General features: G+C 30.6%; 1 protein-coding gene across 4 annotated transcripts; it reads left to right on the forward strand.

Moving 5' to 3' along the window:
* Nucleotides 1-1,839: 1,839 nt before the first annotated feature.
* Nucleotides 1,840-14,010, forward strand: LOC129911229 (mitochondrial uncoupling protein 4). 4 transcript variants are annotated; one of them, XM_055988956.1, is made up of 7 exons: nt 1,840-1,964; nt 2,366-2,659; nt 2,722-2,940; nt 3,058-3,167; nt 5,670-5,983; nt 6,046-6,226; nt 13,402-14,010. In XM_055988956.1, exons 3-7 carry the CDS (start codon nt 2,725-2,727, stop codon nt 13,574-13,576), a joined length of 996 nt encoding a protein of 331 aa, XP_055844931.1. In that variant the 5' UTR covers nt 1,840-1,964; nt 2,366-2,659; nt 2,722-2,724; the 3' UTR covers nt 13,577-14,010. The 4 variants fall into 4 exon arrangements, with proteins under 4 accessions (XP_055844931.1, XP_055844930.1, XP_055844933.1 ...); XM_055988955.1 differs by lacking the exon at nt 13,402-14,010 and adding an exon at nt 8,491-9,203; XM_055988958.1 differs by lacking the exon at nt 13,402-14,010 and adding an exon at nt 8,491-9,203 and having other exon boundaries at nt 1,846-1,964; nt 2,422-2,659.
* Nucleotides 14,011-14,293: the final 283 nt, after the last annotated feature.

The raw sequence follows: 14,293 nt of genomic DNA on the forward strand, positions 1-14,293 counted from the left end.
GGTAATTAAATTACTAAAATACACAAACAAACCATTTAGTACTGCAAATATTAGACTTGTATTTGTTTATACTATATCTTTTGATTTTCCGGAAAAAAAAATTTCGGGGGGGTTAAACCCCATACCCCCCCCCCCCCCCCCCCACAAAAAACACAATATTTTTTGGGAATTCGGGGCCGAATCACGGCATACGTTCGATAACGTATGGTCACTATATGTAACTATCTTTTTCTACTGATTAAATAGAAACAGCAATAGGTAGTCAATAAGTTAAAGTATGATCGTAATCGTGTGCCGTGATTCGACCCCAGTTTTTCGAATTTTTTTTCCTATCAAATGTTTCTTTAATTTTTTTTTTGTGAAAAAAAGAGCAATTGTAGGACAGCCTTTAAAATATAAAAACAAAAATCGTGCAAAAAAGCGTCGGCCATGTTTTTTTTCGTCGGTCGTCGTTGGTGTGACAGCCTGCTTGCAGCGCTGCACCCAAAAAGGGCCCAACCCATAGAATCCGTCGCATCCGTTACGTCGACGGATTTAACTGACAGCTTGATAAAATACGCACGTTCTTATCCCTACTAACAATTGTGCTTCTATAATGCTTTACAGAAGCAACAATTGCATCTGTAAAGCTTTATAGAACCAAAATTGTTTGTCAGGATGAGAACCGACCCATTAAATGCATCCGTCAAGTCCGTCATGTATGGGTCGGTTCTTATAAGAACGTGTGTATTTTATCGGGCTGTCAGTTGTAAACTTCGACGTAACGCACGTGACGGATTCTATGGGTTGGGCCCTAAATACAAGTGCATCACTTTTAAATTATGGATGCTAATTTCTATCAAAAAAAAAAAAAATTGATAACCTTGATATTTTTTATAATTTTTTTTTTTGTAAGAAAACGATAAAAATGGATTATAAGCGGTTAAAATGGAAGAAATAATTGAATTTATAAAACAAAACAACCCTGCTAACAATTTTGCTTCTATAATGCTTTACAGAAGCATCAATTGCATCTGTAAAGCTTTATAGAACCAAAATTTTGCTTCTATAATGCTTTACAGAAGCATCAATTGCATCTGTAAAGCTTTATAGAACCAAAATTGTTTGTCGGGAAGATGGTTATGTTTTTTTTTCTTCCATTTTAAGAAAATCAAAACGAACTTTAGTTGAATTTATGAATGATTGATTGTGTCAACTGCCAATATCAGTAATGCCAAATAGCGAGTATTTTGTATTTTTGTTGAAACTTGGCATGGAATTTAGAAATAGAGACATATGATGCAGCTCTGCGCTGCATGCAGATTTTTTCTCCCATAAGAGCCCGTGTCATTTTATTTTGCTGCAGGGAAAAAACTGCACGCCTGTTTTGACCATTACTCTTTAATTTGAATTAAATCGCAACCAAAAAGAAGTTGTCAAAATGGATAAATCTAATGTCGAATTCCTTTAAAAAAAAAATCGATCTGAAATCGATTTTTCGTTCATTAAAGTATGCTCGGCCCAATGTTTACTACATACACGTAAAACGTATTGAGATCGTTTTTAATTCGATTTTTTTTTTAATCGAATTCGAAATAACTTAATTGCAAAAATGAAAGAATCAGTTTAAACTATTGAAAATTAAGAACTAATGACTTTTTTCTTCAAGAAAAATATTGAAATTCCATAATAAAATCCTTTTAGAAACAAAAACATCCGACACAATTTTTTTTTTAATAATTCGCCTTGCTTGCTGAATACAATTTCATATTTTTCCTCCATAAAAGCACTGAACTCTTTCATTCTACTTACAAAAAAAAAACATAGAACCAAAAAATCAGTTCAATGTTTCAAAACCAGCCAGCAAACTGTCAAAATATTTTTTGTTGTTATATTTCATTTCGGTTAAAAAAAAATCCACTTTGGCAAATAGAGTGTTGTGTTTTTTTTGTATTATTTAGTTCAACACTACTTCTCATTTAAAGGTAAAAAATATATTCTCTAATATACTAACAATTTAAAGTTAAATACAACAAAATGTAAATAAAATCTAATCTATTCTAATCACCTTAAATAAGTTGTTATCTAGACATGCACTTTTGTCTAATCAACCACTTAACCTTTGGAAATATTTTTTTTTTTTTTTAACAAAATTTATTACTTTAACAATAAGAAGAATTTAAAGTAAATAATAACTTCTGTCTATTTTTGTTAAAAAAAAAATTATTGTCTACTTTAATTCTAATTAGACAATAAACTTTGCCAAAAAAAACTATTTGCACAACTCGATTCTATTTATAAAAAGGTTTTTTCTTTTCTTTTTCACTTTTTTTTTTTTTTTTGTTTAATTTCAACCAAACACAAATGACAATTTATTTTTTGGTAGTTTGGTTCCTTGAAAGTTGGTTATATAACTTCCGTTTTCTCGATTGTTGATCACAGAGAAGCCAGAAGCAGGCGGTCGGTCGGTCGGTTGGTGGAAAAACACAGAAACATTATTTTCTTGATCTCGTGATCAACTTATTGTTGGTACATGGTCGTTGTCATTGTCGTTGTTGTCGACGTTGTGGGAGAGAAGACAAAGGAACTATGCCCAGTTGAGGACAAGTGAATTAGTAGCGAAATTTCTCGTTTTATTTCATTTCTCAAGACTCCAAATTTTGGGATTTCTCACTTTTCCGTAAGGTTTTTTTTGTATGTTTTTAGAATCTTTTAAAAAATTGTATCCTTTTTTGTTTTAAGACAATGCCGCGTCATCAATTGCACGAGGCAATTGCAACCGTTTCCACAAAACCCGATCAAACGCTAAGCAAATATCGATTTGTGGATTCTGTTGCTTGCACGTACATTGTATCGGTATTTGCCGCTTCTATAGCTGAACTTGTTACATATCCATTGGATCTGACAAAAACACGGTTACAGATTCAAGGTGAAGCTGCAACTACTTCGTCAAAATCAAAGGTAAATTGGAGAATGTCTCTGTTGAATGAATGAGTCTCTTGTACAATTGAATAATGAGATAGTCTTTCAATGGCAAACCACCTTTAATAAGTTAAAAAACAAACAAATTACCTACAGTTGCAGTATCGAGGAATGATGGCAACGGCAGCTGGCATAGTTCGAGAGGAAGGTTACATGAAACTCTGGCAGGGAGTTACGCCAGCTTTATACAGACATGTTGTCTACAGGTTTGTTGGTTTTTTTCTCAATACTTTTAATTAATTTGCAATATTTTAAGTAAGGTTGTAGTTTAAGATACAGGTTACTATCAGGAAAATTGTTAACTCACTTAGGCCAATTAAGTATATATGTCCATTTGTGATACTACAATAGATTGCTACAACATTTCTAGCTATTTAAACCAATCAGAGTTTTTAATAAAATGATAAAGAATAGAGATTACTGTGTTCTTTTGACACCTTTAAAGTAGGAGTTGATTTTATGAAAACAAAGTTCAGTGAGTTAAAGTCGGATTGACTGTCTGCGAAAATCCGGATATCACGTTTTCAAATTACGACAGCCCTTATGGCCAGAAAATCCAATATCTTTTTTATTGTACCAAAGTGCCACTGTTGCTTTTGGACTTTTATATTAAAATAAAAGTAAAAGTAAACAAATTTTAAATTGGTTTTAAAAAGGGCAGTCCTAAATCCACTTTGTTGCATTGAGAAACGAGATCAAGTCTTTGATCTTTGATTCTGAGATTTTATCTATGACATTAAAGAATTCACTCCACAGAGAGAAAGTGCTCTCTCCTAGCAAAGGCAGGATAGAAAATGGAAGACCATTTCTTTTTCTTGCTGGTCTAAGCAGCTGCAACAATAAGTATAACACAAAGTCCAAAGACATTAACTAACTAGGAATTACTACAAAGAAGTTAATAAGGGCTATCGTGAGTATGAAAAGTTTTCCAGCGTCTCTTCAAGCCAACTCGATCTCCCACTAGTCGTATCTAATTTTGCATTTAAAATTTTTGGAGGCCCTCGTCAACCTAATTGGTCCAAATCAGTCCAAATGCAAATCAGAACATAACTCGCAGAACATATGGAGGGCTCAAAGCTGAAGTGAACCAAGTCACAAAAAGTGAATTCGGAGATATGGAGGTTTCAAAGCTGAAACGGACCAAGTAAAAAAATTTTTTAAAAACCAAATATAGTGCCAAAATCTGCGCAAGATTTGACTCTACTAAGGTCTGTCATTAGTTTGATCCAAAAGTGTTTCGATTCAAATTGGCATTTTTTCGAAAAAAAATATTCACCATAAGATTCATGCACCAGATTTAGATTTTTGTATTTTTTTTTTTTTACTTGGTCCGGTACAGCTGTGAGACCTCCATATGATCTTCATTTTAAAAAGTGTTGACGAAATTGTCAGCTCAACCAAAGAGCTTATGTTCTGTAAAGTACAATAGAACTTGGGTTCTTAATATTTTATAAAGCGTCACCTTGAAAAGTACCTTATTCTTCAAAGAATCAGCTGTTAGCAATAGGTATATTACGCTTGATTTTTGTATAAAAGCTATTGTCGAGTTTACAGCTAAAACATTTCACTACCTTAAAGTTAAACCTGTCGATAGCCAATGTTTGACGTAGTCTATGATAGGCTTCCACTATAGTTAATAACAGCATTTAATCTGTGTTTGCCTATTTTTTTTTTTGCCGAAATCTAAGATTTGTGGTTTTTTTTCCATTTGCGTTGACTTCGGTGCTGCGCAACCTTTTATTTTCAACAGAAATAATATTGTCTGTACCCAAATTTGACTTCGAACTTTCTGACAACAATTTATTATACAGGATGTGCAATTTTCGTGAATCATACATTATTTTTACTAGTGTAAATAATTCTCTTTTGAGTCAGTTAAACGCCTTTTTTAAATCATTCAAAACTGAAAAAATATTAAACAAATATAGGTGTATACATTTTTGACACTACAATTCCACGGTCATGGCCGTGGTCAACCATTCATTTATACGTGTAGAATGTAGATATCTTCTGAGAATGGAAGGGACCTACAATTTACCGCCTGGTCTAAACGACTAAGAAAAGATACACTTTCCCGTGGCAATGATACTCACACAAAAATTCTGGGTGGTGGAGGCTAGATTTGAATTCAGAAATTCTGGAATGACAGTTCATCGCACTTAAAACTGCGTCGTTTGGTATTGAACCAAATATTCAATGCACTTATATCCTTTAACGCTTTGGCCTTTAAATGCTTTGTTAACACTTCTGCTTCTAAAGCGGGTGCGTTGATATAATGGCTCTTATCACGTTCCATGCTACGTTAAACTTCATTAATTTTTATACATACAGATTCTGTGCTGCTAGTTGGTCTTAATTTGTAAGTATGGTGATTCCTTTTTTATTGGTGCATTGAAAATTGGGTATTCGTGTGTTTATCCGAAATCCTTATCAAAACAATAGTGTCAAATTGCTTAGCTCAGTTAAGTACCGAGGAGTTGTTTTCTTTACCAGATGTCCTGTAATCCTAGCAATCGAAAATTGCTTGAAATTTCTTCTAGGAGAAAAATATTTTAAAATATTGGTTCAAAAAAAAAATGCTCTTATCAACATAATTTCTTGAAATAATATTATAACACATTTTATATAAAATAAAAGTATCTGTTTAACTTTATACTAGATTAATTTAATTTTATAAATTTAAGATAGTAATCAGATTATATTTTCAGTGGAGTTCGAATAACATTCTACGATTACCTGCGAAAGGAATTGGCCAAGGGTTACACATCCCATGAAGTGGTACCTATTTGGAAGTCAGCAATTTGTGGTATATTTGCTGGCTGTGTAGCACAATGGCTAGCATCGCCGGCCGATCTAGTCAAAGTACAAATCCAAATGGAAGGCAAACGTCGTTTGATGGGTGAGAAACCGAGGGTTAAGAGTGCCGCAGACGCTTTTATGCAAATTCTTAAGCGTGGTGGTGTCAGTGGACTATGGAAGGGAAGTGTACCTAATATGCAACGTGCTGCGTTAGTTAATTTAGGTAAAATTGAAGATTTTTTTGTAAGAAAAAATGTATTAATAGTGAGATTTGTGACTTTATAGGTGATCTCACAGCTTATGATACAATTAAACAAACGCTTATGAAGAAACTTAATATGCCAGATAGCAGGCCAGTACATATATTATCGTCCTTTGGGGCTGGTTTTGTTGCAGCAATAATGGGCACACCAGCCGATGTGATAAAAACAAGAATAATGAATCAACCTACAGATGAAAAAGGAAGGTAAGTTTTAAACAATTATATGCACAAGTAGTTTCTTCAATTTGATCATTTCATGGTAATTTAAATTAGACGCTAATACATTTTTGTTTGGGTATATCATATTTGCTTTATTGGAAGGTTCAGCTGTGCAAATATTTAAATATATATTTTTTTTCAAATTGTTTGGTTCTCTTAAAATAAATCGTAGTTACATAAATATGTCTTGCTGTCTAGACGTAATGTTTAAAATCAATATTTATGACGACAATTTTGTATGAAGTAATTTTTGGTCGATTGCCAGATTCACTTTTTATTATTTTCTTATTCTTTCCCAATCGACATTCTATTTCGACCTTGACTTGTTAGCATAAGGTTAATAAAAGTGGGAGTGTTTATTTATTTATATGTTTAGATTCAATTGTAAATGTAAACGACTAGAAGATGATTCAGTAGTAATACACTTTCGGAATCAATAATTATTTACTTCCGTTTATTCAAACATTTTTGTTTTTGTAGGAAGTCAACAAACGCGTGCGCAAATTGAGTTGCGGCTACCTCAAATAGTGAAAAGTTTATAAACAAACTTTGTTGTAACATAGTGAAATGCAAAATAATTGAATTTGGGATAGTCGCCAAAACTAGATATTGCCATACATAGTTTTTTTTATACATAAATGTTGTAATACGTGGCCTTGAAACCGAACAACTTTAGCAACAGACGATATACGATGGTACAACCCATGGTATTAGATAGAAGAGTTTTTACTGAAGTATGTATACGATTTGGTTTAGTCATGCTATTCTCCTGAAACAAGTGAGATAAAATTGTACACTATGTTATCGATACTAGTAGTGTTTCACATGTATAAGAATTGAGATTTATATGCACTTGCAAGTTGCAACACTGCAATCATAGAGTAAACTTGTTTGGTGTCTTATAATAATTTGAACATGCAATTTTAGTTTTCAACTCAACCATTTTGCTGTTTATCATTCGTAATTTACTGACCACTACAAAAAATAACAGAAACATAACATATCAAAGATATATAAAAAAAAAAAAGATTTTTTGAAAAAAAAAAAACACAATTTAAACTCCACAAAGTTTTTTGATGAGCTAACCACTATGAAAAAATAAATTTTAAATTTTAGAAGTGTATGCTTGCCCATGGAACAATTTCAAGCAATATTTGAATTTATGACATTTTCACCAATTTTTCGTTAAAAATGTATGATCATTTTAGGTCAAAATGGTGATCCTGCCAAAAATTCGATCGATAAAACAAAACAAACAAAAAATGACTTGATGGATTGAATCGAAACTTTGTAGGGTTTTTGGGCATATTAAACTATAAAAGTCACAATCAACATTCTCGATATTTCCAACTAAGCGCCTGATTATCAAAAAAGCCACCAAAAAAAGAAATTTATTCAAGATTTCAAAACCCTTCTTAATTTTCCTGTGCAATCAGCGGTTGTTGAGATATTGATGGTTTAAAATAAAAAGATCCTTTTCCATTCAAAGTTCGATATGCCAGCGTGGAAGGGGTCGTATCGAACTTTAAGCCGATCCATATGGAAGTTAAGATTGGAAACATTTTTTTCCAAGTTTTTAGATAAAAAAAGAACCGTAAAAATTTCGAAAAATTAAATTTTCGATGTTCATGTTATTTATTTTCCCCTCTTTAACGGTAATTTTGACATGAAGAAAGAAACATATCATTAATCTGGGAAGTTAGCCCTAAAAATAAAAACGTATATAATAAAACTCCAAACATCCAATTTTTCAATAAATTTATCTTAATTTTGCCACATTTTTTTTTTTAATGTTTTATTCAAGATGGTTTAATTGTTCTCTAGCTTCAAAAAAAACCTCAACTTCATCATTTTATTTCAAAAATATTTTTTTAACATTATTATTGCCAATGTATAAATATTTGTAATTTTGTGAGAAAAAAAAAGATCGAATCTAATTTGAACTGTAGTGGAAATATGCTATTAAGCAAAGTTCTCATAAGCTGATTTTGTTTCTTAAACGAATGCGCTTCTTGAACATAACTAATTTCATTTGCTTGTACTATCAATTTTATCATTCTTAGTATTTTTAGTTATTTCAAACTTTCTAAATTTCTTTTAAATGTTCGTAGATTCGCCTCATTTTAATTTTCATCTTCTTGAGGCACTTTTCATTTGCTATTTTTCTTTTGTTTCATAATTTTGTGTTTTTATCAAAGCTCAAATTAATATTGAAACTAAAATTCCAAAAACCAATCGTTATTTTCCAGAGGACTCCTGTACAAAGGACCTGTGGATTGTTTTAGTCAAACAGTTAAAAAGGAAGGTTTTGCCGCGCTCTACAAAGGACTTTTACCCTGCTGGATGCGAATGGCACCTTGGTCATTATCGTTTTGGTTAACATTTGAACAAATACGCAAAGTTCTTGGAGCTTCTTTATACTAAATTATAGTTGTGTTCACCAGAAAAAAACTAAAAACAAAAAACATATAGCCGCCTCGACCAACCCAAAAACAAAGCACATCCTCAAAATTGATTACAACAACAAAATAAAAAAACAAAAAAATAATTATTATTATAAGCATAATTATAAGCATAAGCAATGATTGTACAAATATACAAAATAGTTATTTTTATTATTGTGTAATTATCGAATAAGCATAAGGTATTATGTTACGTGTATATTTTGGACTAGTGTAATGCTTTAATTGTGGTTCTGCCCATTAAATGGGGACAAAAAAATACAAGTTTTTAAGACTTAAAACATTATGACTCTTAAGAATTTAAGAACAAAAAAGAAGCGACCTGCTTTAAAAAAAATTAAACACTATTTTGTTAGATTTGCATGGAAATAGTAAACGAATGTTTTATTTTTTTTAATTTAATTTATTAAACAATCTCTTTTTTTTAATTCTTTTGTTTTGCTTAAAAGATTAGTTTCATTGTGATGTGAAATGCAAATAAAACTTATATTGTTAACAGATTTCACTCTTAGTTACTCATTTGTTTTAATGGGTCATCTTGGTTAATGAATGAAAAACGATAAGGTCTTATTCGATTTTGCGATCAGGAGTGTATAATCCCTTATAATTTGGTTAGATCTTTTTCAAAAGGATCACGACGCAACCTACTGAACAATTCTGTCCCCGTTTAATCAAGTTGAATTGTTCGCTTTTCGTCGAAAATTCAACGATTTTGTTTCAAATTTTTTGAAGGATATTTTCTATTTCGCTACATAAAAACTTCTATAGGATACTTAAATGTCTTTGAAAAAAAAGTTGAAAAAATACAATAACTTTTAATATGGTGCAGTTTTTATGACCGCAAGTCCCACAATATTGTTTGGGAAATCTTCGTCTTTGTGGCAGAAGTTTTACTAAATACAACTGTGTTCTTTGAACCTTCTCTTCACTTCTGTTTTATTTTTTATGACGTTTTGTCCTATTCCGCAACTTAGGTCTTTTCGAGAATGTAGCTGTCTCCTCATTTTTCCTGAACTAAAAACGTTCAATTCCAAAAAAAGAGTACATTTTTTTGCTGTTATGTTAATCATTAAAAGCATTCTGAATGATTTTTAAATCGTTAATTTGGTGCCAGATGAAGTAAATAATTAAGTCCTGAGTTGAGTAGAGGAACCAGAAGCACTCACACATGGAAATATTTAAAATATTAGAATCAATGGACTAAATACGCAGAATTAAATAAAGCTGGAAAAAAAAAAACAGTTTTATGAGAGCAAACTTAGAAAAAACAGCGTTGCAATCGAAAAGCTCAGGTACAGGAATTTTTAATCGGATTATTAAATTATGCAATATAATATAATGAATATCATAATTGCGTATTATGAATAGCGATAGTAACTTATGTTCCACAGTTGCAAGCAAAAAAAAATATTAAATCAGTCCTGCAAAGATTTAAGATTCATACCAAGAGGTTAGAGGTTGTTTAACAAAATACAAATCCCATGACGTAATCTAACACTTATATACATACTTACTTAGTAGGGTGGGTCAAAAAAATCGAAATTAATTTTTTTGATTTGGTACTCCAAAAAATCGATTGCTAGACACCTCTAGAATATACACATCAAATATGAACTCTTTATATTAATGGGAAGGTCCTCCGCTTCGCAATTTTCCATTTTTACATCAAGCTTCAACTAAAAAAAAATCATTTTTTTATTAATTGACTTTTTAGCAAATTTCTTTGCATATTCTTGTAGGCAATTGAATGCTCTACAAAAAAGGCCTTTTACACTTTTTTCGTTTATCTTACCGTTTAATACATATTTGAGGTCCAAAAATCGAAAAAATCTTTAAAAATTCGTTTTTTGTTCTTAATTTCGTAACAAATTGAAAAATTATAATCATCAAACGCGCAAGACATATTCTTGTAGGAAATTGATTACTCCACAAAAAAGGTCTTATTAATTTTTTTCATTAATCTTACCATTCTAAAGATATTCGAGGTCAAAGTTAAAAAAAATTATAAAAAAATTTTTTACTTTTAAAAATTTTCCAGTTCACTGAAAAATTATTATTTTCAAATTAGCAAGATATATTCTTGTAGAGGCTTAAACGTTCTACAAATAATTCCTTGACATCAAATTGATTGCTTTAACCGTTTAGAAGATATTCGTATCCAAATCACAATGCATGCGGGTCATAAGAAAACTATTGAAATTAGTGGGCATTGGTTTGGATTCGAATATCTTCTAAACGGTTAAAGCAATCAATTTGATGTCAAGGAATTATTTGTAGAACGTTTAAGCCTCTACAAGAATATATCTTGCTAATTTGAAAATAATAATTTTTCAGTGAACTGGAAAATTTTTAAAAGTAAAAAATGTTTTTATAATTTTTTTTTACTTTGACCTCTAATATCTTTAGAATGGTAAGATTAATGAAAAAAATTAATAAGACCTTTTTTGTGGAGTAATCAATTTCCTACAAGAATATGTCTTGCGCGTTTGATGATTATAATTTTTCAATTTGTTACGAAATTAAGAACAAAAAACGAATTTTTAAAGATTTTTTCGATTTTTGGACCTCAAATATGTATTAAACGGTAAGATAAACGAAAAAAGTGTAAAAGGCCTTTTTTGTAGAGCATTCAATTTCCTACAAGAATATGCAAAGAAATTTGCTAAAAAGTCAATTAATAAAAAAATGATTTTTTTTTAGTTGAAGCTTGATGTAAAAATGGAAAATTTCGAAGCGGAGGACCTTCCCATTAATATAAAGAGTTCATATTTGGTGTGTATATTCTAGAGGTGTCTAGCAATCGATTTTTTGGAGTACCAAACCAAAAAAATTAATTTCGATTTTTTTGACCCACCCTATTACTTAGGGTGACCATGCGACGCCGCACTGTTGTCCAAAATGACTTATCTCGTTGCAAAAATCATAACTTTTGAACGGATTGAGGTAGCGGTACAGTTTTTTTTTTAATTTGAAGGAAATTTCCAGGGCTGTTACACCAATGAATTTCAAGAAAATTGTTTTACAGGGTGTTTAGGAATCATCGGCCGAAAACCGATTTTCTTAAAAAAAAAATATTTAAATTAAAATTGGTATGCCATTTTGTAGAAATCACTAATTCACATCTAAAAAAAGTTCAGATTACACTTTTCCATGATATTACGATTATAGAGAATGCCAAAAAAGTTGGTCCCGGAAGTCCGTCTGTCTTTCTGTCTGTATAAGGATCTACATCCTAAACGGATGGACCGATTGACTTCAAATTTGGTATGTAGCATTTTTTGGAGACCCTCCAGAGGTGTTTTTGGAATTAATTTTTTTGGGCCAAAAATAACGGTACTTGTCATACACCAATTTCAGTAAAGCTGTAATTGCTCAAAAACGGCTCCAACGATTTTGTTTAAAAAATTCAAATGTAAGTTTGAAAACAAGGTCTATCTTCTAATGAAAAAAATTTTTTTGGAAAATCATTATTAACGGTACCTGCCATAGAACGGTTTTTTTTAAATCCGATATTCTCCGAAACGGCTTATTCGATTTCAACGAAACTTTTTTTGAAGAAGCACTTATATAACTCAAATATAAGCCAAAAATAAAATTTCAAAAAAAATAATTTTTGGATTTTTAAAAAAATTTTGAAATTTTTTTTTGAAAAATAAAATTTTCGAAAACGGGACATTGTATTTTTTTGAAATTTTGTTTTTAGATGTGGATTAGTGATTTCTACAAAATGGCATACCAATTTTAATTTAAACATTTTTTTTAAAGAAAATCTGTTCCTTCTGCCTTCATTTTTTTTCAAAGTACAAAATCTCGGCAGTGCGCAAGCATGCGCAGCTAAATATTTTTATTTTGAATCAACAATTGATTGGTACACATACCCTATTCGGCTTAATGAATGGAACCGAATGGATTTTTTACGGTACCTGCCATAAAACCGTTTTTTTTCAAATCCGATATTCTCCAAAACGGCTTATTCGATTTCAACGAAACTTTTTGTGAAGAAGCACTTATATAACTCAAATATAAGCCAAAAATAAAATTTCAAAAAAAATAATTTTTGGATTTTTAAAAAAATTTTGAAATTTTTTTTTGAAAAATAAAATTTTCGAAAACGTGACGTTGTATTTTTTTGAAATTTTGTTTTTAAATGTGGATTAGTGATTTCTACAAAATGGCATACCAATTTTAATTTAAACTTTTTTTTTAAAGAAAATCTGTTTTTGGCCGATGATTCCGAAACACCCTGTGAAATAATTTTATTGAAATTCATTGGTATAACAGCCCTAGAAATGTCCTTCAAATAAAAAAAAAAATTGTACCGCTAACTCAATCCGTTCAAAAGTTATGATTTTTGCAACGAGATAAGTCATTTTGGACAACCGTGCGCCGTAAGGCGGCTGTGGGTTTGGGCCTAAACCAACAAGCTTCGCCAAACAGCTCTATCCTTACCTCGCTGTTTCCAGTTTCGCACGCCAAGTTGATTGAAGACCCCTTCCACTTGGTTGCGCCACCTGAGACGAGGAAACGTTTTCGGTTAATCGATTGACAACACATATGTACGCATTTGAAAATTTCTTGGAATTATTTTATTAAGTGGAGATGCTGACGACCTTTCTTTTTTATTTTTTATTTAAATTTCGTTTGTTTATTTTTTTTTTTCTATTTATTTTATTTTATTTTCTTTTTTTTTATTTTCAGAGGAAAGCTCTACAATGGAGCAGTGGACTGTTTAACAAAAACAATAAAATCTGAAGGCCTTCTTTCAATGTATAAAGGTTTTTTACCATGTTGGATACGCATGGCACCATGGTCTTTAGCATTTTGGTTATCATTTGAACAAATACGTTCAGTAATAGGAGCAACTGCTTATTAGTAACATATTTTTTTTTTTTAATTTTTATATTTGCCATTTTAAAGTCTCTATTGTAGAATTCATCAAAAGAGAAAACTATTTGGGCTTGTTTTAGTTCCATAGTTTAATAAACGTTTGTTGATTTTCTTAAGTTAAATATTGATAGCAAATTTTTAAGGTTTTCTATAATTTCTCGAGAGTATGTGAACAAAAAAACAACGTTAAAGAGTCAAGAACACAAAAAGAGAGTTCCTAATTTTTTTTTTTAAATTTTAAATGATTTTTTTTTTTTTTGTACTTATACATAACTGCCCTAATCGAACAATGCACACAGAATCTTTAGTTTCAGTTTGAAAAAGAAAACAAGAAATACTACAAATAATTTAAGATTAGTCGAAAACTACAATAGAGAAATGTTAAAGAAAATAATTCAATGCTAAGTATAATTTAAGTTTAATAATTAATCATAAGCATGTTTTGTATAAATCTGATTTTGTTGCAAATTTTTTGTTAGTTTTTTTTTTTAATAATTATTTAAGTTTATTGTTTCAGATTTGATTTTATTGTTTTTTTACTAACATCAATCTACTGATTTAAAAGAGCAACAAACAAACAAAAAATGTTTTCAGTTTTAAATACCACAAATTGTTACAGTAAACTATAGACACACAAAAATGTTATAGTTAATTTATAGTTGCGTCGCGCTTTACTATAAGGGAAAATAAAATTTGTATATGT

The sequence above is a fragment of the Episyrphus balteatus genome, chromosome 2 (assembly GCF_945859705.1).
Source record: "Episyrphus balteatus chromosome 2, idEpiBalt1.1, whole genome shotgun sequence".
In the NCBI taxonomy this organism is placed as follows: Eukaryota; Metazoa; Arthropoda; class Insecta; order Diptera; family Syrphidae; genus Episyrphus; species Episyrphus balteatus.